Source organism: Taeniopygia guttata, chromosome 2 (assembly GCF_048771995.1).
Source record: "Taeniopygia guttata chromosome 2, bTaeGut7.mat, whole genome shotgun sequence".
In the NCBI taxonomy this organism is placed as follows: Eukaryota; Metazoa; Chordata; class Aves; order Passeriformes; family Estrildidae; genus Taeniopygia; species Taeniopygia guttata.
Window position 1 is genome coordinate 118395569 of NC_133026.1, and position 23130 is coordinate 118418698.

The 23130-nt window shown below is 36.5% G+C and overlaps 1 protein-coding gene across 6 annotated transcripts in view; it reads left to right on the plus strand.

Moving 5' to 3' along the window:
• Nucleotides 1–23130, plus strand: part of C2H8orf34 (chromosome 2 C8orf34 homolog) — a 185932-nt gene that overhangs the window by 131694 nt on the left and 31108 nt on the right. For 4 of the 6 annotated variants that reach the window (XM_072924732.1, XM_030266311.4, XM_030266313.4 and 1 more), the window contains 2 exons: nt 674–1143; nt 6418–9293. In XM_072924732.1, the coding sequence (XP_072780833.1) occupies nt 674–1143; nt 6418–6651 (704 nt within the window). In that variant the 3' untranslated portion in view covers nt 6652–9293. Of the gene's footprint in view, nt 1–673; nt 1144–6417; nt 9294–15257; nt 16284–23130 lie in introns of those variants that run through there. The other 2 variants (XM_030266314.4, XM_072924734.1) reach the window with 2 other exon arrangements.

Below are 23130 nucleotides of genomic sequence, written 5' to 3' on the forward strand. Positions count from 1 at the left end.
TGTGGAGAGCGGGGCAAAAGAGAGCGAACAGGAAATGTCAGGGGTCTATATAGGTTTTGGACAGGGTGGGCTTTCCTGGCTCTCCACCAACCCCGTTGGGGTAGAAAGGAGGGTCCAGGGGTTATCTTGATCAGAGTCACAAGGTCCTGGGGAAGGAGAAATAGAATACCCATGAGCTCACTGTAACACCAGACTTCAATAGTTACTTTCCTCAGAGTTTTGGTTGGGCAGTAGACAGCAGGGCCAGAAACAAAAGTTTTGCCTTGAGCCAGTTTTGGGTTGCAGCTGAGGATGGCAGGTTTATATCACTGGTCTATCTTGGTTTGCTACTAATCTTGATTTTCCAGTAACTGTGCAAAAGCTACAGAGACATAATTTTGTTGATACAAGAGGAATTTTTATAGATTGTCTTGACATTCTAAGAAGAGATAATATTTTATTTCTTCGGGATAGCTGTGTTTGCAGTCAATCAAATGTAAATAAAGTTTAAGGAAATGCTTTGCAAACATTTGCACTGTTAATTCTGATGCCTTTTATTTTAAACATTAATAGATTTTCTCTGCACAGCTTCAGGTTTTCACTTACATTGGAGAAAATCATTGAGAGGTTTAAACCAGAGAGAAACAGACAGTGAGATTCTTTCTTTTCCATTTGTTCATGTGTGTGTGCGCAGACATTGAGAAGGACCTCGCACTGTGGGAAGAAGCACGGCTCTCGAGAAGCCCTGGTGTCCAGCATCCCAGTGTAGTTACCTCTGACAATCTTCAAGCTGCACAGGGCCAAACCCCAAGGCCTCAGGTGCCAACTCCGACACGGAAGAACATTCAGCTCCAAGGAAGCAAATCACCCCCGCTGCCCACTAACAGCAGAACACAGATCTCTAGTGGCACAAGCAGCAGTGCACAAACCAACAGGCCATCAGCTCCAGGGAGCAGACCTATGACCCCAAATACCTTGTTGTCACGGCCTCTTACCCCTAGCAACCAAGGAAATAGGGAAGGCATTATTAGCATGCAAAGAAGCAGATCTTTGTCATCTAAGAGCCAAATGGGGAGGACCCTCAGTGCTGCTTCAGGGCTTTCTGTGCAAGTGAGTGGAGATGTTGTTGGAACTGTCACTACTCAGAGAAACAGTTTATCAGAAGTAAGATTTTCAATTTAATGTTTTTTGCTATGTTTAGTAATGCCAAGACTTGACTGCATTTTATGTTCAAGTAACATCTGTATACCTAATGTAACCTACTGTGCTTAAAAGACCTTGAAATATAATGATGAGAAAATTAGCAAGGAAATACTGCTCAGCTTTGAGAGGTACTCATTAGAGACTGTCAGTATTATTACAGAAATCATACTGAAACACTTCTGTACCCCAAATTTACCATGAGCTCAGTAGGGCTTTACCTGTACAGTGCATAGCAGTTTTATTAGCATTGCAGGTTCTAACAGGTGCATATCTCTGGAATATTAAACAAAACTTTATCTAATCTTTATGTTCCATGGTATTTTTTTTTCTACTGCGCTGGCAGTGCATGATATTTTCTTAATCTACTTTTTATTTCATATTTCTGGGCAATTGGAATGATTAGTTAAACATAACTGAAAGGACAGGTTTTTCCAAAGCACCAAACTGAACTGCAAGAGAAAATGTCCAACATTGTTGAATCACTGTCTAAAACTATATGCATGGTAACTAGGCTAATTTACAGCATAAAAATTTCCTGTCATGTATTATCGGTTTTTACAGGACTAGTCTTTGTTTAAAACAAAACAAAAGAAAAAGTTAAAGTACCTTGTAAATTCTGAGTAGGATTCTCCTCTGCTAACCTTAGCTGCCTTAAAGATAACTTCAGTGTGTGGGCAGTGGAAATAAAAGCACCTGTGAAAGAAAACCCCTGCTGTCTTTCTCTATACATGCCTTACAAAGGTGAGTCTTTTCTCAGGATATTCCAGTCCTTCTGTACTGACGTGAGAAGGAACTATGTGTCTAGAGTGCTAATTTTTTAGTGGTGGAATATGTTGGTCCCCACCATTATTACCAATCTCTTTGTAATCCATTTCTCAAAACCTGGAGACCGTTTTTCCAAGACTGAAAATAATATCATACCTTTAGATGGTTTCTGAGGAATATCATCTGTTTTAACAATCTGTTTGGTGTGACACCTCACACAATGTTTTATTGGTCTCATGACTTCTAAAGGAAAGTTCAAATGTTGTTTATGATAGTGTTGCTTAGGGTTGCTTTTAGGAAAATTAGAGATTACTTAGTATAACCCTTCAATTAATTCTATGACATCCATCATTTGTTGTGAAGGAAAGGAAATGAAGCACAGATTACTCTAGAATTTGTGAAAGAAATCTTACTTAAATTTGGTGGTGAAATAAATACTCATTATTTTGGTGTTTGAATGGCAGTGCACTAATCCCATCATTTGAGCTGTTCTTTCACTTAGAATTGAAAATCCAGATTAAAGACATGAGGACTGAAGGTGACTACAGTTCTCCTGAAAGTGTCTTCACTGCCAGTTGATATATTTTCAAACCACATTTCCTATCGAAAAAAAAAAAAGTAATTGTAACACTTTTTTAACAAAAAAAATCACTTGGTGTCCTCTTTTGAAGTATGGGATATGTTTGTGTGTTAGAATTTTCTCTCATACCAGAAAATGAGAATAGAAATTAATTTTTATCTAAAAAATGTTCAGAAGGAATTAAGGGTTTTATTGTCTCCAACTAAATTCTTCACCCCTCTTTTTCTTCTTTTTTAGGCAGTCTTAACTTCTTAACTGATACACAGTCATGTGATGCCAAGTAAAATTATTGTATATACTCCAATTGAAACTATGTAATGTGTGAGAGATAGCCAATCTGCCCATCACTTTTGATCTTTCCTGTAAAAAGGCAGACAATTAAAAATGCTTTCTTCCAGAGCCTTTCTGTAGTTATGGTAATAATAAGCAAGAGTCCCATTTAATTTGCTGTGTCTTGTTACTTCCGTTTGCTGATAGCTCTCACAGTAAGTGTCCTGTTATACTTTTAATATATGTATGTATTTGTCTCAAGAATTTTAAGAAGTGAGCAATATTATAATGCTATTTTCCTGTTAAAATAGCATGTCCAGATTCAGCCAGCAATCCACTGTAAAGCTGATGTTAAACGTCAGCATTTCTATGCAGGATCTTATCCTCTGTTAAAATCCCTTCTAGAAGTGACAAATTATTTTTTTTCTCTTTGCTCGCTGGATACAATAGTACCTTGGCTGCTAGTGATCCAGCTCAGACCCTATTTATCCATCTGACATGCACAAGTGACCTCTGACATAATGGCAACTCAACTTGGGACTAGCTATACTTCCAAAGGGAAAGCTGCTGGTATGACATATTCATACTGAAGACCTTTCTTTGCCAGGTTGTGAAGGCCCATGGAGATCTGGCCAATATGCCACTCCCAGCCTCATTTTTGGGTTGTTATAATAGAAGTTTTCAAGCTGTCTTTTGCCCACTTAAGTTCCTGGTCACTTAGAGAAGTGGATTTAGACAGAACATACCCAGGAAATACGTCTGTTCTGTGACATTTTTTGCCATGTTAGACATTTCCTCCCGTTTGTGGCCATATGATTTCATTTTCTTGTGTCACAACTTGTCTCTAACCGTGGAGATATATTTTAAAAAGGTAGAAGTGGTTTGGGGTAGAAGAGCAAGAACCCTGTCTGTACTTTTACAGATCATAAACATATAAAACTCAAGGCTGATACTGTAATTTGTTTTGCGACTTTTATTGTAGGTTTTGTATCCTCTTCCTGTATAAAACCCGTAAAATAAAAGAGCGTACATTGCCTTTATTCTTATTAGCTTTATGGTTTCAACTGGGAATTTCTACTGGGTGTAAATACACTATGGTTATATTGCCAATCCTATAGAAGATACTATGATAAGATTTTGCACATAACTCTGCTTCCTTACTTTTAGGTGATATTAAAGGAATTAATCAGTAGAATGTTGATATATAGTTGACGAGAATAAGTCAGTTAAAAAGAATGTGACTACTGGGTGCCAGGAGCATGTTTTACCCTAAGGAGCTTGATTTACTTATCTATTTACTTGCTTATTTGTTGGGAATTTTAACATATCTCTCAATGCCTTATGTATGCTTCCTAGATTGTAATGTGTTTCAGAGTAACATAAGTCTAAATAGAAAAATATTACTAATAAATACAATTCAAAGTTCTTAAGCTTTAGTAATGTTCATGCTGCAGCATGGGTGGTTCAATCTTGTTATAGCACAAATCTTAAATAATTTGGCAAGTATTTAACTTATCAGCTGTTAAGAATGTTTTGGGGTTTTTTAATGCTCAAGACTTATAATGATCTGAGATTTTGTGGACAAGTTTCTGCCTCCTGGCACACATAATATTCCTAAGTTCTAACAGGTGTGTTTTATTATCATCTCTGTTCAAGGCTGAATTGAATTATAGCAAAGAAATGCTACCTAGAGAAATAGTTTTATTATCTCTATAAAGGTAATAAATCAGGGTTCCAAATCCTTTGGCAGAGATACTTTCATGCATGTTCCTAATCCTTTGGTGTTTTGTATAAATTGGCAAAGGAATGTTGAACCCTGCTTATCTCTTTAGGATGGATTCCATTAAAGTGACAAAATTCTGTGATACTTTTCAATAGCTCTTGAGATGAAAATACCCCTGATTCCCTTGTTTGCCATATCATTTTCTGAACACATGAAATTTTGCAACCATTTCATTTATTCAGATACTTGAAAGTGTATTCAGCAATCCTTATTAGTCTGTCATTGTTGAGAGCAGGACACTGTCTTATTTGAATATAGCCTTGATTAACAAAATTTTTACTCCTTTTTACTGGAATATAGAGCGTAACTTGTGATGGGGACTGGTCAGATACTCTCATTCTGTTACACTGCCTGTCTCAGATCTTTGCTCTGTGTTTTTGGAAGATTAAAAAGTCTGTGGATCAGTGTGAGAGTCACACATGCCTACTCTAAGAATCTTGTTCCTTGAACCAAAACATGTTCAGTGCTGTAGCAGCAACCTTCTCCAGCACAGCACATTGGAAATGGCAATACCTGAGTAAGGCCTGGAGCTCCTGCCTGAGTTTACTGCTGGCCCATAGCAGCAGTCTTTGTGGAATTTTTAACACATTACAGACAGAATTAATAAGTTACTCCCAGTGAGTTAGATCTTAATTGAGCAGCCTTCAGTCTCCCAAAACTTACTTAAACAAGCCTGGATTCTATATTTAAATCAGATAGCCTAAGAATAAAATTTATGTTGTAATACAATTTAACTTTAAATTTGTAGATTCTCATTTCAGCTGATGTAACACAAAACAGGGTTATTACCCCCCTTTCTTTTCAAGAACTTATAAAAATCTGGCCAGTAATTTTATGCTATCTGGTCAAGGTTAAGGTTTTCTTTTAGAGACTAAACTTGCATGTTTGAACTGCCTTTGAAAATAAAACTGTGCATTCCATTCTCATGTCTCCCTGTGAATATTGCAAAGGAATGTGTTAAAGTATTTTATGTGTCTGTGTGTATACCTATTCACATAGATATGTGTGTGTCTGCATAGAAAAATTTTCTTATATGCATACATGTATACATTATATTAAAAGGTAGGCAATTTTAAAACATTTTCAAAAGCATATATTCAGCTGAATATGGATTTTTAACCATGCGAAACATTTATATTTTGATGTTTTAATGGTATCTTAGAGACAAAAATTTTCATAAAGTTTTTCCTTCCTAAACCTTCTCCTTATGCAGCAAAACCATGGGTTCTAATCAGGTTTCAGGTTCTTGTACTTATTAGACTAGAAACAGTGAAATTTTTGACAGATCAAAGCCTCACTTAAGCAAATTGCATTTGAAATGTCTATGCAGTCCAAAAACTGCAAGGACAGATGTAATATATGCAATTTTGTCCTGTCACTGCATTTCCAAGATGACCTTACGTATCTGTATTTGTAGTAGAGAGATAGTTAAATAGACCCCTTCATTTTGGTGTGTTTGGGTTTGATTTTTGTTTTGTTGTTTCTTTGATTGGTTTGTTTGTTTGCTTTTGGTTTTGTTTTAGGTTTTGGGTTTTTTGTGGATTTTTGTTTGTCTGATTTTTGGGGATTTTTTTGTTTGGTTTTGGTGGGTTTTTTTTGGTGGTTTTTTTTGTGTTTTTGGTTTTGTTGTTGTTGTTGTTTTACTGAATAGATTAAAAAATTTTCCAAGGAGCCTGCAAATCCTCTACACTTTGGTTTTATTTCACATCAAGTTGTTTTTTTTTGTTTTTAAAGGCTTTATCCTCTCTAGTTAATTGAGGCTAGTTTTTTTCTGCAGTCTTCATTTTTACAGAACAATTGTCTGCCATTTTATCTAAAATAGATCTGTTTGTGGCAGGATGAATTCTTACAACAGCTTCAACTTCCTCATCAACCTTGGATATTGCCGAGTGACACAGAAAGTGAAGGAGTGGAAGCTGACCAAGACAAATGTAAGTACATGTGTAAGGACCAGATAATATGTCAAAACCCCTCAACTTTACTTCTGTTTTCCATATCTTCAAATACTGTGGAGCTGTCATGCCTGCTGACAGGAGCTTTTCTCATAAGTACCAATTGCTTATTTGTCTGAGGACTGAACCTTATAGGATTGATTTGCAGAAGCTTTCATGTAGTCACTGAACAATGACAAAATGATCACAGAACACTGTTTACTTAAGCTAAGTGAAACAATTTGTCCTGATGTGTTAAAGTAGCTATTCCAGAAAATAACATGAACTTGAAATAGATAATCTGAACTTGAAGTAGATAGTATCTTTCATAAGTCTGTATTCACCAGCAAAAAAAAAAAGCAAAGTAAAAAAGTCCAGGTATAAAAAGTAGAGCCTCCCTCCTTAGGTCTGTCACTCCATTGCATCTATTTTCCTTACATTCTATTTAATTCATCTTTATTAATAAAAAAGTTCTTAATCATACCAGTAATCCTTAATATCCTACACTCTTTGAAGTATTTATCCAGTTGTGGAAGTGAGGGTCAGCAGGATCAGAGCCTAGATGGCAGAACAAGTAAAAGGCTATAAATTGCAATATTTTCAAATTGGAGCAAATTCTCCCTGCCTACAAGGTACCTGTAAATGATCACACTAGTTCACATAATCTCTTTTGATTCACAGTAGTTTTGTGATCTGCAAGGGTGAATATGCAAACTGCTTCCTAACATATTTTATTTTTTAAAAAATCATTAAATCATTTAAATCATTAAAATAGATTATTTGATCAGTATGTTTAGAAAACTCAATACTGGTTTAAACATGAAGAGTTAACATATGAAAAAGATGTTTTCTTTACAGAAGGGAAAAGTTCTGTAATGGATTAAGGATTCATAAGAAACATTCCAGATAAACAGATTTTTTAAAATTATGCCACTTTAAAAAATTGGTTTTTACTCATACATTAGTTTCACAATTTCGTACATAGCCCAGAGTTTGACTAAAATTTAAATTTACACAGTGAGATCCTAAAGACCATGTGCCAGGTCTTTTTCAACACTAGTAAAATGTTACAATGAGATTCTGTGCATCCAGCTGATTTTAGTCCAAGGCCAGTAAGTCCAATTTGACTTGCACCAGAGCATTTCAGTTACCTTTGAATTGAAACTCACCTTGGGTAGCTCAAGAGAGGCTCTGGGACCTGTCTTTCATGTGTGCATTTTTTCCGCAGTATTTTCTGTAATGAATTTACAGTCCCACAAACATTTGTAGGATTGGCTGTGCATACACAGACTGATGCTAATTATGTGACAAGGGAGACTGATGCTCCAGGACATATCAGATGCACACCATGGTTTTGTATAGGTGCTGTACTTGAATTGTATGGGTGTGAGGACTTGTGAGCACCCAAAATCCTGTGCTATAATACTCCAAGAATGCTATAATACTTGAATATTCCAATGATTAGCAGGTCATTGTCACTTCCCAAAAAAACAAAGTGATGAGTTAAAAATTAGAAGCGTGTTGTCAAGGTCGATGTCCAAATGCCTCTTGAGCAGTGGCATGCTTGAGCTATTGACCATCTTCCTCAAAAGCCTGTTCAGTCTTTCTCCCTCTCAGTAAAGGAATGCTTCCTGATATCAGCCTGAATCTCTCCTGGCACAGCTTTGAGCCATTGCTATGTGTTCGGTCACTGAATACCAGGGAGAAGAGATCAGTGCCTCTCTCCACATGCCCTTCTCAGGAAGCTGTGACGTCAATCCTCAGCTTCATTTTCTCCAAACTAGACAAGCCCAAAATCCTTAGCTGCCCCTCACAGGTCATGCCTTCCAGCCCTCTCACCAGCTTTGTTGCCCTTATCTGGACCCACTGAAGGACCCTCACACCCTTCTTAAATTGTGGTGGCCAGAACTGCCCACAGTGCTCCAGGTGAGGCTGCACCAGTGCTTCACACAGTGGGGTAATCACCTTTCTTGAGCAGCTGGTGATTCTGTATTTGATGCAGAATGGGATTTGTCCTTTGGCTTCCAGGACACTCTGCTGATTCTTGCTGTGCCTGCTGCCAGACAGCAGCCCCAGATCCATTTCTGCAGAGAGGCTCTCCAGCCACTCCTCTCCCAGTTTATACTTTTGCTTGATGCTAGTCTGTCCCAGCTGCAGAATCTGGTATTTTGATTTGTTAAACTTCATGCCATCAATCACTGTCCAGTGTTCCAGTCTGTGGAGATCCATCTGCAGAGCCTTTTGTCCTTTTAAGGAGTCAGCAGCACCTCCCAGTTTGGGATCATCAGCAAACGTGCCAATGGTGGATTCAGCTCCTGCCTGCAGGTTGTTGGTAAATGTATTGACCAGAACTGGCCCTAGAATTGACCCCTGGGGAACACCACTGGTGACCAGTGGCCCCCTTTGAGCTCTGCCCTTCAGCCAGTTCTTCACCCAGCACAGCCTGCAGCCACTCATCCCACAGCTGGACAAGTTGTCCTGAAGGATGCTGCGAGGGACAGTATCAAAAATATTACTCAAATCCAGAAAAACCATGTCCACCAACTTCCCTTCATCCCCTGGGTAGGTGACCTTACCATAGAAAGCTGTCAAGTCAGTTAAACAGGACTTTCCCTTTGTGAACCCATGCTGACCTCAGTGTAGTTAGCTGGTGCACCCTCTATCACTGTTTCTACTACTATAACTAAATGGATGGAACAAAAATGTTTTATTAAAGTAATATTTCCTGTAACTGAACTCTAATAGTGAAAAATTTTATTAAAAATAACTAACAGTGGTAACATCCTTGTCTGAGTTTTTTGTGCTAGTGACATTGTCAAGAAAGTGCAGAACTGCCAGTGCTGACAAAGAGAAGCTGCCAATTCCTGGTTGTAAAGTGCAGTCAGCAAGGGGCTTTGGCACACTTGCTGATGCCACTGCTTGTAGGTAGACCAGCTGGCAAGATTACACATCATTTTTCACCCCAAAGTAATAAATCTGTTTGGGTATTTTTTGAGTGATTTAGTATTGAGAAGGCCCAGGAGTCCATAATTTGTGAGTTTGAGCAGAAGAGCTGCAAAATTAATCTTTACAATAGTAACACCTGTTCTTTGATTCAGCTTTTGATAAATTACATGTGGATAATGTTTACCACATTCTTTGACTACTTTGAGATAATAGCAGCCAGGTGTAAAGCTATTTTTGGTAGTGGGAAAACAATGCAGAAAGAGAAACTGTGTGAGTCACCTTGAGTTCTTTAAAAATAATATCATCTGAGTTTAGAGTTTTAAAAGAAAAAGAATGAAAAAAATAATGGGGGAACAGTTTCAAAGGTATTCATATGTAAGAGTTTGGGGAGGCTATTTTCAAAGTAAGTGATAACCGAACAGAACTGGGTCACTTTGGAATCTCAACATCTCTCAAGAAACGTCATTTGCAAAACAGATGCAACAGTGCATATCTTGTCTTATGGAAATGAGATCTTGGTTCTCCATTCTTGTAAATCAGACTTTACGTTTTAAATTCTCCAGGCTCTCTGACAGCATTTTAAAAATTTATCCTTAGCAGCAAGTTTCAATGATAACTGGAAGTCAGTAATTGTTAAACCTTCAGACTAATTATGACAACATTTTAAATCAAATAGCTACTCACGTAAAAGTTTAAATTATTCTAGCTTAAAAGATTTGTTATGGTAAAGAAGGAAAGAAAAACATTTTTAAGAAGCTTTATTGATTTTTTTAGCATACCCTTTACTTTTCCTCTTTGTGCACTTAATTAAGTGTGTGGCCATAAGTCGGAGAAAGAGATAGTGTATAATTATTTGCTCTCGTAATGTACATTTTGTTATTGAAAAAGGGAATTAAAACATGCATTTTAAGACCTATTATAATTTAGAAACAAAATCTCTTCTCTTTGCAAATTGTATTCTTCTTTGAAATTCTCTACACAATGAGAGATGAAAATTGTCAAGGCAATATGATACAAAATCAAGGACCTGTGATATTCTTTTAGAGTGACTAAAAATGTCTCTAGACAACCTCATGTGTGTTCTTCCTCTGTGATCCTGGAGACAGTTCCCCATTATTATCTGCAGTAGTTTGCTTGTGTGCTGATTCTCTGCAAAGAGTTTTCAGAGAATGCATAGAGATAATTCTTGGAAAAAGGAGGGATCTGGAAAAAATATTTACTACTTGCATAATCCTTCAGTTTGATGAAAGTTCTTTCAGCTGGCAAGAATAGATTTTCTTTTTTATGGGGTACTGATGCACAGAAATAGAAGAACTGCATCCACTGCCATCAGAACATTTTTAGACAGCTTTTATGAGAAGAAATTCATCCTTCCAGGGGACTGACAAGAGTCTGCTTGACTTTTCCCTTGAGAAAAGATTAAAGATTAATCCTACAAAGATTAAAGATTGGAAATTTTTAAAGTATCAATAGCTTTCAAGAACCTTGAAAAGACAAAGACAGGGCTTTTGGTATAATTTGACCTGCCAGCTGTAGTCTTGGCAAGGATTTACTGCCCAAAAGACTAAATCTGCTTTTTTGGGTACCAAACTCAAGAAGCACAGCAGATTTCCCCAGGTCGCACAGCCTTGGACATAAAGGGTCCCTACCTTCAGTCAGTCCTCCTAGCAGATGTACATGACAGGTGAATGAAGTAGACTCTTGAAAAGCTTGCTATTTGGTTAATCTATACTAAATATACCCACAGAACATTAAGGACTGGAAGGCACCCTTAAGGATCATCTGTGTAAAAACATTCCTTTGTGCTAATCTGCTTAAGGCATGCCAGTTTCTGTAGTCAGTGGCACATGAAGTTGTGTGTTTAGTATCGCTTCATTCCATCTTGCCAAAAGGAGCACTAGATGCTCATTTCTAGCTCAGTTGATCCAAGGCAAGTCTTGAACTCTTCCCCTCTTACCTGTGGGAGGAAATTTAAATGTTTTGCTACTCTTAATCTGCAAACTCTTTGCTAAGGTTGACAGTGAAATGTCTACTGCTGATAAATCAAATGGTCATTGGGAAGAAGTGGGATTTCTACACCATTCATTCTTGCACTGGTCTTGAAATTCTGCAGTCAAAGACACTCTGCTAATGACTTCAACAGTTGTTGAAGAAAACCTTCATTTTGCTATTTGCACACTTGTCTGCCTAGGAGAAAACCCAGAAGAATGAAAGATTTGGGTTATTTTTTGTAGACTTTAGAAATTCAGACTGTGTTCTAGTAAAATTCCAATCCATACCCAAATTCTCTAATACCCATTTGTGCATGGGTAAAGTTCCTTGCACTGAGTAAATTCACATGCCAAAACAGTCAATTTATCCTAATTATACAAATAAGTGTTCCTGAGATTTGGAAGATTACTTGGCCAGAGTTAACAATAGGGAGGGCTCTACTGCTGGAATATGTTTTTCCTGTGAAAGTTTGCTTTTGCTAGGGCCAGGTGCTACTCAATATGAGTAAGAATGACAAAATTTGGGTTAGAGCAGCAGCTGTTGATTGCAAACTTTATTACATCTACACAAACACATTCCATTTCTGTCATTCAAAATCGGCTGGTTGTATTTGTGCTCTGCTCTGATAGAGCATAGCTGTATTGGAAATGTCTCAGTGGGTATAAGATTAGGGCAAGGCTAGATGTGGTTTCTCTAGAGAGTAACGTGCTTATGAGGCATCACTCAAATGTTAGTCAAATATATATCTGGTTTGTAAGAACATAATTGTTGTAGTTGGCAGTTTTTCTCAGTAGATAATAAATTCACTATAAACACACACTTTTTTTTTTTTTTTTTTTTTTTTTTTTTTTTGGTCTCACAAGTGAATCAGTCCCAAAAGTGAACTTTTATGCTGATTCATGAATATTCTGGAGAAACATTTAATATTTCAAAAGCAATACAAACTGCAGTAAAAAAAATCATATATCCCCTTTCCAAAGGGTGTCATAAAGCTTTTGTCTGCTTGGGATATGAGTTATTTTCTAAATTTCTCCAGTATACACTTATGTATATTAAAGCAAATATGTTGTCTCTCATTCTGTCTGCCATTGGCTTGGCTACATATTTAGCTTGAGACAGTTATATGTCCACTTCAGAAATAGGATACCAGAAAGGGATTGTGCTCCTGTAAATAGAATTTCTCCAGGCGTATTGGATGCTCTTGGCTGGATGTCTTGTGGCACTCACAGCTAAAGCTGCATCACTTCATATAACTACTTTTTGAGTCTGAAAGTAGATGAAAATAATTTTCTAGCATGGAAATCTGCTCACTTGGGTTTAATTATTTATTGATGGTGAAACAAATGTAGAGATTGACATTATTTCTACCAGAAGTCAGATGACTTCTGGTAGAAGTTGGACAGTGAATGGTGAGTTCAAATGAAATTAGGGAAAGTTGAAGTTAGACTCAGGTTTCCTATTTTTTGAATGGATGTGCTTAAATCCAAAGCTGCTGTTATCATCTTATATTATTAAGGTTTTAAGGCACATTGCTTTATTTATACTGACTAATATTTTGTTTAACTTTGGAAAAGTTCACATTGGACTAAATATTTAGTATGAGAAGGGAATTTTCCATTGCAGTGAGTAAAAAATAAAAATTCAACACCTGTTTTATGCAGAAAGCTCTTTTCAGTAAAGCTTCCAAACCTACAGATATCTTTTTCTACAGCTTGCCTTATTATGCTAAACTTGGATTCCAAATGGCATTTAATGTAATAAAAAATGACACTATAATTTAAAAAATGGCCTAGAGAATTATCAGGACACACATTAGGTAAATTAAAAGCTGGCTCAATGAGGAATCAAAAACTAGAGTTTCTAATGGGATGATGTAGATGAATGGGGCTCATTAGGGTCTGATAGGTTTGGATAATGGGTGGGAAGAACAAGTTGAAGTTATTAAATGATATGAATCCCCTGGTATAATGGCCACATTCCAGTAAAATGCACTTTATTATAACCAGATGAAGTATATTTAAACCAAATGAAATATATCTGGCACCAGAGGATCATATCTGTCTCTGCTGCAGAATAATGAGGCTTTGTCCTGGAAAGCAGTGACCTAATGGATTTAGGATGGTCATAGAAGATCATCTCAGTGTGAGCTCTCAGCATAATGCTGTCACAGTGAAGGCTAGACCATTTCTTGAATGCCTTAGAAGTTAAGCAGCAAATTAATTATTCCACATAATATCAGTTAAAAAACCCGTGGGTTAGGTGTCTTTGCATTAAGATAGATTGGGATTACTCAAGGGATTTCATGATTAAAAATGACTAAGGTTTGGGAAACCCTGTTAGGAATTTGCCTCACTCACATAAATGCACTGAACCAGGAACTTCAGAGATAACATGATACCTGTAGATAGATGTTTAAGTAAAAAAGATTCAGCTCATCAAACTGTGACAAAGGAAATCATATGCTCTGTCCTAGCAACCAGGAGCTTCAGGTGTTATAAGCAAAAATTAAGGGATGCAATGAACTCAAAGCCATTAACATGTCTTAACCTCTTCTTAACTTCTCCAGTTAAGACCAGTCGCTGGGTTTTCTGTGGGTAACAGTCACAGGAATCTGCAGGTGAAACAGGCTTATACATATTTGCTTTTCTTTATCCCATCCTAAGACAAAACCGTAACTTATAGATCAAACTGTGATAGAGCTTGAATATCTGCTAAAATAAGCACCTCCAAGGAAAACAACTGGACATTAGGTATAAATGACAAAAAGCTCCCAGCCATATAAAGGTAATAAAGGGTAAAAACTGTTGCTAAGGTTTCCTAGGCTTTATGTCTTGTGTTTTGTTTGTTTGGTTGGTTCATTTGTTTTTGTTGTTGCAGAGGTTTTCATGGTATGTGCCTTGCTTTGTTGATTATCAGTACAGAATCACATAAAAAGTCCAGGCTTATCACCTGACAAAATGAAAATTACTCCAGTTGTATTTAATTAATTAGCTGGAGATAATGGAAAGAGTTTGTTCATGCCAAGTTTCTTAAATCTCCCAGAAAGGGCTTGCATATTTAAATGTTCAAAAGGAGTGAAACTGCTGTGCCTGATTTCCTTCGGTGTTTAAAAAAGCAAGGTGAAGGGTTCTCAGGTAACACACAGACCTTTATGCACCAGTACAATTATTCAGTTATTCAGCAGTACAATTAAATGAGTTTATGGTGTTTATTTCCAGTTTATAACCTTGGTTCTCTAACTGGATCTATGTAATAGGTCCAGTTACAGCATTATATATCTTATACAAAAAATGGAGAGGGCAGGTTGTGTTCCAGTCAACAACACTTGCAAAACAGTCCATTGCAATATGCATCAGTAAATATTTTCAAAAGCTAAATTTCCATTTCCTTCAGGGAAGGTTCTCAACCTGAACACAACCAGAAATTAAAACATTGCTATCTCAGCTTATCTGATTCATCACAGATGCATATTATGTTCAATGTTTTTTTGAAACACAGGCTATTTTTTGCAACCTATTACCACTATTGAAAATGAAGTAGCAGAAAAAAACCCTTGAAAACACTGAATAATTTGAACAAATAGTGTAACTAAGGACACTGTTGTTTGCTTCTGAGTATTTAAAAAAAAAAAAAAGAATTGAGATTCACCAACATACTGGTCCATGTTACTTTTTAACTGTGAATTCAGCATAATAGAAAACTCTTACAAAATGAAAACACGGTGAGGGATTAATTTTCCCTTTTCCTCCATTTTTGTGTACATTACATTTGTGCCCTAACTTCTGTGTTTTTCTGTTTGATTTCACAGGTTTGTGAAATCAGTGAAATTACTGAAGAACAGTTTAATAAAAAACAAAATTATGGTGATCAAAACTACACCTAAAAATTTGCATTCGTTTATAAATAACAAATTTAAATAGTTATTTTTGTAGTATCAGCAGCACATGAGTGAAACTGCTCTGAAATGAGGATGCCGTAATGCACTGAATGAGAGTATTTACTGTGGTACAGTGGCCTTAGGAAAGAAGGGTAATTGGCACCTTTTAGTATAAATTTACTATGATATTTTGTTTAGTTTATACCCCTGTTGTTTTGGATTGACATTTGATAAACTAAAATTCTGCCTGACCAAAACAAACTTTGCCTAAAGATTGTATGTATTTAAATTTGTCTAAGGTTTTCTACTCCTTATATTTTTGTAATCTTTTCTCCTTTTTAGATTAATAAACATTAAAGTTTTTGCTGTATCTGCCCATGTGTATGTCCCATTCAGGTCTCACAGAGAGCTAGCTGTTCCCTCATAGTCACCTGCAGAGAGAGGTCAGACAGGGGAATGAGTGAAAGGGTGTGTGTGGGTAGCAGAAACAGGTGCTGCTCGTGCTGCATAGCTTTGTATTGAATTTATCTACTTTGATCTATAAAACAAATAAAGACTCTGTTAAAAAGGGGAACACAATAAGGAGTGGTGCAAGCATGCAAAAATAAAGCACCTAAAAGGGATTTCATATATTATGATAAAGTGTTAGTTATCCACATGAATTACTGAAACAAACTTGCTGTTTAAAATATTCTATCTGGTGTGTGCTGTGTGCTTGGAACTTCAGAAGATGTGTTAACACAGACATCAAATGATGGGATGTGGCAGTTGCATTTACTGATTTCATTTACCTGTTAATTCTGTCAAGTGTGTTCTCAGGTTCCTTTGTCTTCAATTATGTATGCTTTGATCCTGTATCTTCGACAGACTGATATAATGAAATGGCTTGCAACTATTAAAAAATGCAGTATTACAAAGCATCTATTTGTTTAAGAAATAAAAATGAGTTGTCTGTCATACATGTTTCATAGTGTGAACTTTTTTCTGCTGTCTCACAACTGCACAGTGCTAAATACACAGAAACTGTATGGTTTGTGTTGGTCATGAGCAAGTTAAATGGAAGTTAACATTGTGGTGAACAAGTCCTTGCTATGTGTGTCATCATAGTGTACAGTTCCTATATGTAAAATGTTTGGCATACTGAAACGCCCTGGGGTAGTCCCTTTATGTTCATTTCAGGAAGGTACTTTGTTAATTTGCTGTCAGTAAAGAAAATCTGTAATGCTGTGTGCATTTGCAATATACTTGGAGACGCATTTGCATATAGGAGGGTATATTACCATCGATTAGTCAGTTGTGCTCAGAAAAGCGTTCTTGTGAAACTAATATCTCCTTCTCATGAGTTTTATTCTGCCTTAGTGGCTCTCATTTCACTTTTTACTTTGACATTACTGAAAAATATAAAATAGGATTGCCTTTTCTTCTTTCAGTTGCTTCACTAAACATCTGCTAAGCTGCATGCTTTCTGCTTCATGTCATTACTGTGTGAAATTATGACTACATTTAATCCTTGGGGAAAAATCTCATTGACTTCTGGAGAACCAAGATTGCTCACAAGAAGTTGAGAAAGAAATTGGAATTTGGCAGCATCTTAATTTTAGAAGTTCTGGCATATATGAGAACTTGAAGACAGTTTTGGTCCAGTAGGGCAGAGATATTTGGTCAGGGATGTCTGGTTAGATTTTTTGGTTATAGGTGAAGAAATACAAGGCAGGCTTTATTCAGAAAAGCAGAATAGCTTTTCAATTACAGATATAGTGAGTGCATCAAGAGTTGTTAGAGTGATTTAGAATTCAACACATACTAATTGTACACAAGTATCTCAAGGTGTGATAGGATGGCCTGGGTGGTCTCAGTTGTAAAAGCCCTGAGCCCTGTGAATCCCTGAGCTCCTGAGATATATGGCTGTTCTTGGGGCTGGCCAGAACAATGGTATTATTCTGGGACACTTTCTAAGCTGAAGGGCAGAGGATAAAACCACAGAAAAAAACCACAGAAAACATTATTTATTTTTTTACGCTAAAACATAAAGAAAATCCCATGTTGTTTGTTTTGGGGTTTTGGGGGGTTTTTTGTTTGGTTTTTTTTTGTTTTTGTTTTTTGTTGTTGTTGTTGTTGTTGTTTAGTTCTCATAATTTTGACATGATCTCATGATTTTTTAACACTCATAGTTAGCACTACTCCCTCTAAAGCATATGGCAAACAATTTTGGCTGATATTAATGCTCAACCCAGCAACCAGAGCTGGCACTGCAGAGGAGAAGGAGCCACCTGGTGCCCTGACTGCAAACGAGCTGGCAGTGAAGCATAACAAGTCAGGAGAGCTCCAAGGAGGAGCTGAGATGCACTTAATAGGCAACAAGCAGCTTGCCTTAGGGGGCCAGGGAGCACAAGCAGCATCTGGGCAGACCATGCAGAATGCATGTGTGATAAACTTGTTTTCACCTCCAAGCTACAGGAAGCCTTATTCATTTTCTGTTTGACCTTTTTTGGCTTCAGGAAGCAGTTTCTCAATTTCTTATGGAATAAACTGTGCCTACATGATATCTAATTAAATTCAGAGTCAGCTGTGGATGCTCTTGATGCTTCTTTAGTTGGTTTGGCAAGAATTTCAAGGTGGAGGGGTTTTTTTTGTTTGTTTTTGACTCTGCACCAGGCACAAATAAAGCTATTGTAAAGCTGCATAGAAATGTGCTGCTGTCTAGTTGCACAGAACAGAACAGATTTAGCACTTTTCAGAAAGATACTTTATGGGTCATTGCTGGTGCTATTCAGTTACTGCATTTTGATGGAAAAAAGAGTCATGAGAAACAGATACATTTTTCCTAGCCATATGTTTGCAACTTAATTTTTTTAATCCTTTATGAATGCAGTGATGTAGGGATGCAGAATTTTTAAATAGCACTTGTTAATGAAAAAAACAAAATATGTCTCAGTATATAAAAATGCATTAGCTTGTCTAAAAAGCAGCTGTTTTTCTTTCAAAGGCCAATTTATAATAAAATAGGCTTTATTGCCATATGAGTTACTGCTGCTTCTTTTTAAGGCCTTCATACCCTCAACATTTTATTTGGCTAATCTTAAAAACAACCTTAATGTATCTGTATTCATTTCAATAAAATGATATTAATAATGGATTTCCTTCTGTACTGCCCATATAAAGTAATTTCATCATTAGTCAGATTTTAAAGACTGTGTTCTTGCTACCCCAGTGTTTAGCTCTAGGATTTGTAAGTATGACTGGGCGAAAAACAGGGAAGAACTTTTGCTTGCATAAAGCTATTATAATTAAGCAATTTCTTTTGAAATATCCAGTAGAAGGTTTCTCTGAGCAAACCCTTATCTTGAAACTTTAGCAATAATTTAAAAACACTGACAAAACAATCAGTTGTACTCTGTATTAACAAAACCCTCTGGCCCTGTGGGAATATGTTTCCTAATAATACGGCCTTATTCACTGTTCAGGTGTCTTTCTTCTGAGTCAATACTTACAAAAGAGGGAGAAAAATAGTTTCCTGCTTCCTGGAGTATTGTTTCAGGTATGTAAGTAAAATCTACATTTTACTTACAGAGGTAGCTAGACAAGTGCAGGGGAAGTCCTATAATCCAACAACTAAATTCAGAAGAATATATGAATTTGATGAAAGCCAGCTCACATGCATGAATACAATTCTATCATTTCATTGCTCTGGCTGTACATGAACATGCTTCACATTTAATCCAATAAACTATTCATGTAAAATACAGAAATGCACCCCTGGGTTAGATTACAGCAACCTGGACTGCTCTGCAGTAAGCATGCTAACCATAAAGTTACTGTTCTTTTACTAACTCTGTATTACTAACTCCAGTCAGCTTCATTAGAAAAAAAGATGTGCAAAAATATGTGTTCAGAGAATTTTATGCCCATTCAGTCTTTTCCCTGGTTTCTACTTTTTTATAGATCAGAGAGTAGATAGTTAGGCAATACAATTAGTTTTGTAGATATTTTCATGCTTTACAGTTTTAGCTGAAATTGCAAAAGTTTGGGATTAATCAAAAAAAGTTTAAACAGACCACTGGTTTGACAGCATTAGCTTACTTCTTGCTATATTGCTGAATTTAATTGCTTATAATTATCAAGTTGTTGATTAAAGGAAGATATCTATTTTTAAGTTAAATTTCTGACACAGCTGTTTATCAGAACTTTGGTTGCTGTTTTCTTTCTTGACATGTTATATAAAACTAAAGCATAATCAAATATGCTAAACTAAAGCATAATCAAATTTAGTTTGATTACACACTTTTTGTTCTTTTTCATTTGGATAGTACAGTCAACTACTATTTTCTATGGCTTGTCTGCCCTAGATATGCAGCAAGTCTAATATGTACTGTCTGTAGAAGTTTCCTCTACATCAGCTTTAAACATATCATGGTGCATTTTAAAGTGAAAACACTGCTCTAGACCATAAGTTCAGTTTAATCAGCAAAGCAGTCTAGTGGTGTTTTCACTTACACAAACACAGTACAAAGGTAGAAATTTCCCTTTATTAAGAACTAAAATTTAATCTATGAAGCTCCAATTATTGTAGATCTTTGTTGTTGGAAGATGGCAGTGCTTTAGTGACTAATATTACACTATTCCAGAAGTTCTGCTGTAGAATTTGCTGCCCTCTCCAGCTCATGCATCTTTATTGTATAAAGAGTATCTGTGTTTGAACCTCACATTGTTTTTCTTTAATTATTATTAGCTAGTCCTGAAGAATGCTTCTAGTTCTAAAATGTCTAGGTAGAATCACTGAACCAATGTCAATTCTAGATTCCTAGACTTTCTTTTGAGTGCTTAATGATGGAATATTGTTCTAAATTGAGAGACAGAAGAGACCTTTTTGCCCACTAAAATCAGCTACAGAACAGCTCTGAAGAGACCCCCAGGAGAGTGAGCATGAGTAGTTCCTCTTGTGAGTTACTTGAATGCTGAGCTGCTGATGCTCACCAGGGATCTTTTCTCCCAGAAATGTACACATGTTTGCCTAGAGAGGGAGTGTAATGGGAAATGGGGCTCCAGATATCAGTTACTTGCTCTCCCTGATGCAGCATCTCTGGAGATGGAGAAGCCCTCTCATTATCTTTAGAAAATCATTTACCCAAGTGCTTGTATTTTGCATGACAGCTCTTTCTCAGAACAAAATCTTTTCCCCTTGAATACATTCATTATATCTTAATTGCCTACATCTTGCTTCAGCTCAGATAACAATGAATTGAGATACCACCCAAAGCAAGAAAATGAATTACTGGTCCTGTAAACCCTTTTGAATTTTTGCAGTGATGCAAATGTGGCCAGGATTTAATTCCAAGTTAAAAACAATGCTAAAAAAGCATTGTTACAGCCCCACAGATTTTTCAGCAGCACACAGCAAGGGTGGACATGCTGCTGCTCTGAGAAGCCCTGCTTTTGCACTAAAAGTGACATGAGATGAAACAGCAAAGCGTCCTTTGAGCATCCATGCTTCAGCCATTGTAGCCATCTCCAAAAGTGCATGAGGATTTCATGTGTGCATTTCAAAAACTTGCCAAAATACTCCCCGGGGCCTGATAAGTACCATAATTCAAAATCTCTCCTAATTGCCCCCAGAAATCATTCTCTTCTTATTGATGTGTGTAATTCAACACCTACACACTCGCAACTCCAGGTTTAATAAAGTCTGGGGCCCTTTAGCTGAGATTCCACAGCAACTTGTACTTCCTATCTCCCCGAGGTGTAGTTATATTTCTGTGTCCTGAATACATTATCTGTTATTGACTTTTCATCTGGACACAGATCTTGCAGAATTTTAAATATTTTCCTATGAGTATGAGTTGAAAACCTCTGATGGGTTTGCCTGGGGTACTGTGATGCATAGGCCTTCTGAGAGAGACTGTAGCATCAACCTCATCTGTAATTCTGTGTCTGCTCTATGTAAAGTCAGGAAGCTATTTAAAAGACAGAGCTAAAGTTCCTGATGTCAGAATAACCAAAACTCCTGAGACAGATGTACACTCACTATCTCTCTTTAAAACAATTAATTCGAAGTATGAATTAATGTTATCTTCTTTCTTCTATCAATTTTCTGCACACAAAATGTTTGTTAATAGTAATGCTCTGTTCAAATGGTGTAACACTGATTTTTCAGCATTTGGACATGTCAGAAGAAGATTGACTTATTTAGGAAAAATAAATGTTGTACCCTGTAGATTTTTAAAAGGGTAAGAGAATGAATCTAAGAGTGTAGGAATGTTTATTTCAGTATTGTGATCTGTATTCAGACTGCTTTATTTGTCTAGCTTGAGGTAAAAAACATACAGTAGATCCTTCTCTGCTCCATTCCACTGGAACCACATTCAAGTACATAAGATAAATTTTGCCAGCCTTTCATAGTACTTTTTTATATTATTTCTGGCTTCACTAGAGATTCAGAAATCTGAGAACACTGACAAGTGTCATGCAGAGGGGTCCTTAATTCTTCAGAGTGGTGCATTACCGATACTGAGAAATAATATTTACAGAAAATGTTCATATGTTTTTTGCTTGACTTTGACCTTGATGGTCACGTGGTATCATGCTTTTTTCTCAGCTGCTTACCTGACCCATGATACTTTTCAGTTCTATACCTAATGTAGTTATGAAATGCTATACACTGGTATGCAATAACAGAGACAGTGAGATAAGGTTTATCCTGTACTTATTAATACAGAGGAAATACTGATGTTTGTGTATAAGGTTATCCCATCTGTGACATGCCACATCCTTAAGAATGGTTTTCTCTTACTCACAGCATTAATAAATTCTGTGTTCAAAAAGCTACACTCATTTCTGAACAGTGAAAACCATCATATCCAGATTGTCCTATTGTCTTTTTAACCCTAGTGTGTTCTCTTCTTTGCAAGGCAAAGTTGTCCTAGCAGAGAGCAGCCTCCCAGCAGATGCATCTTCTTGGCACCCTGAAAGATCAGTTGCATCTGGATGGTGTTTCCAGCAGATTCTGTAGTATACAGTGAACTTTCAGCTCTCAGAGTCCTCATGTTTTATGCTCTTGGAAGACATCCAGTTTTATTACATGACATTTTTAAAATATCATCTGAAAGTTTTCATCATTCTTTCAAAACTATTTCTTTTGATTATAGGTGAGATTTGACATAGATTAATTACAGGGCTACAATTTTTCCATTAGGAATATCTTTTCCTTCCCATTGCCTCCATATTAAATATTTTTTTAAGTTCTTAATTGAGATGGCTACTCTTATCCAAATGTAGCACTTTTGAGTGATTCTGAGAACCAGTGATAGTTTTTCCTGCTATTAATTGTAATTTAACAGTACCATGGGATTTCAGGGAGAGAGGGTGATAACTGAGAGAGACTTAAATTAAAAAGTTCATCTTTTAGCATGTTGAATTTTTGAATTTTAAATTCTTTGTTATGTCATATTGCTTGTAAAATCTGCATTTTTCTATTTGAAACACATTCATAAGATCTGGCAGTAAAAACATCTCTCATTTCTCTGTTTAGTGTGTCAGTAATTGGTCTGTGTTTTGATTTCATACCCTGTGATGTCATAGGAATGCTGTAGTGTTCTGTTTTATAGCCTTCATGCTTCTTCAGTATTGAAGTTTGGTCATAGCTCAATTTAGCAAACTAACTAACCTCATAGCAAACTAACATTTATGGTTCTCACAGGCTCATGTGAATTTCTAGAGACTTTTCTTCATTCTTCAATAAAAAATTAGTAGTTTTGGCTTATGTTTCAGCTTGTGTTAGTTCGTATTTCTCAGTAGAAAAATACATGCC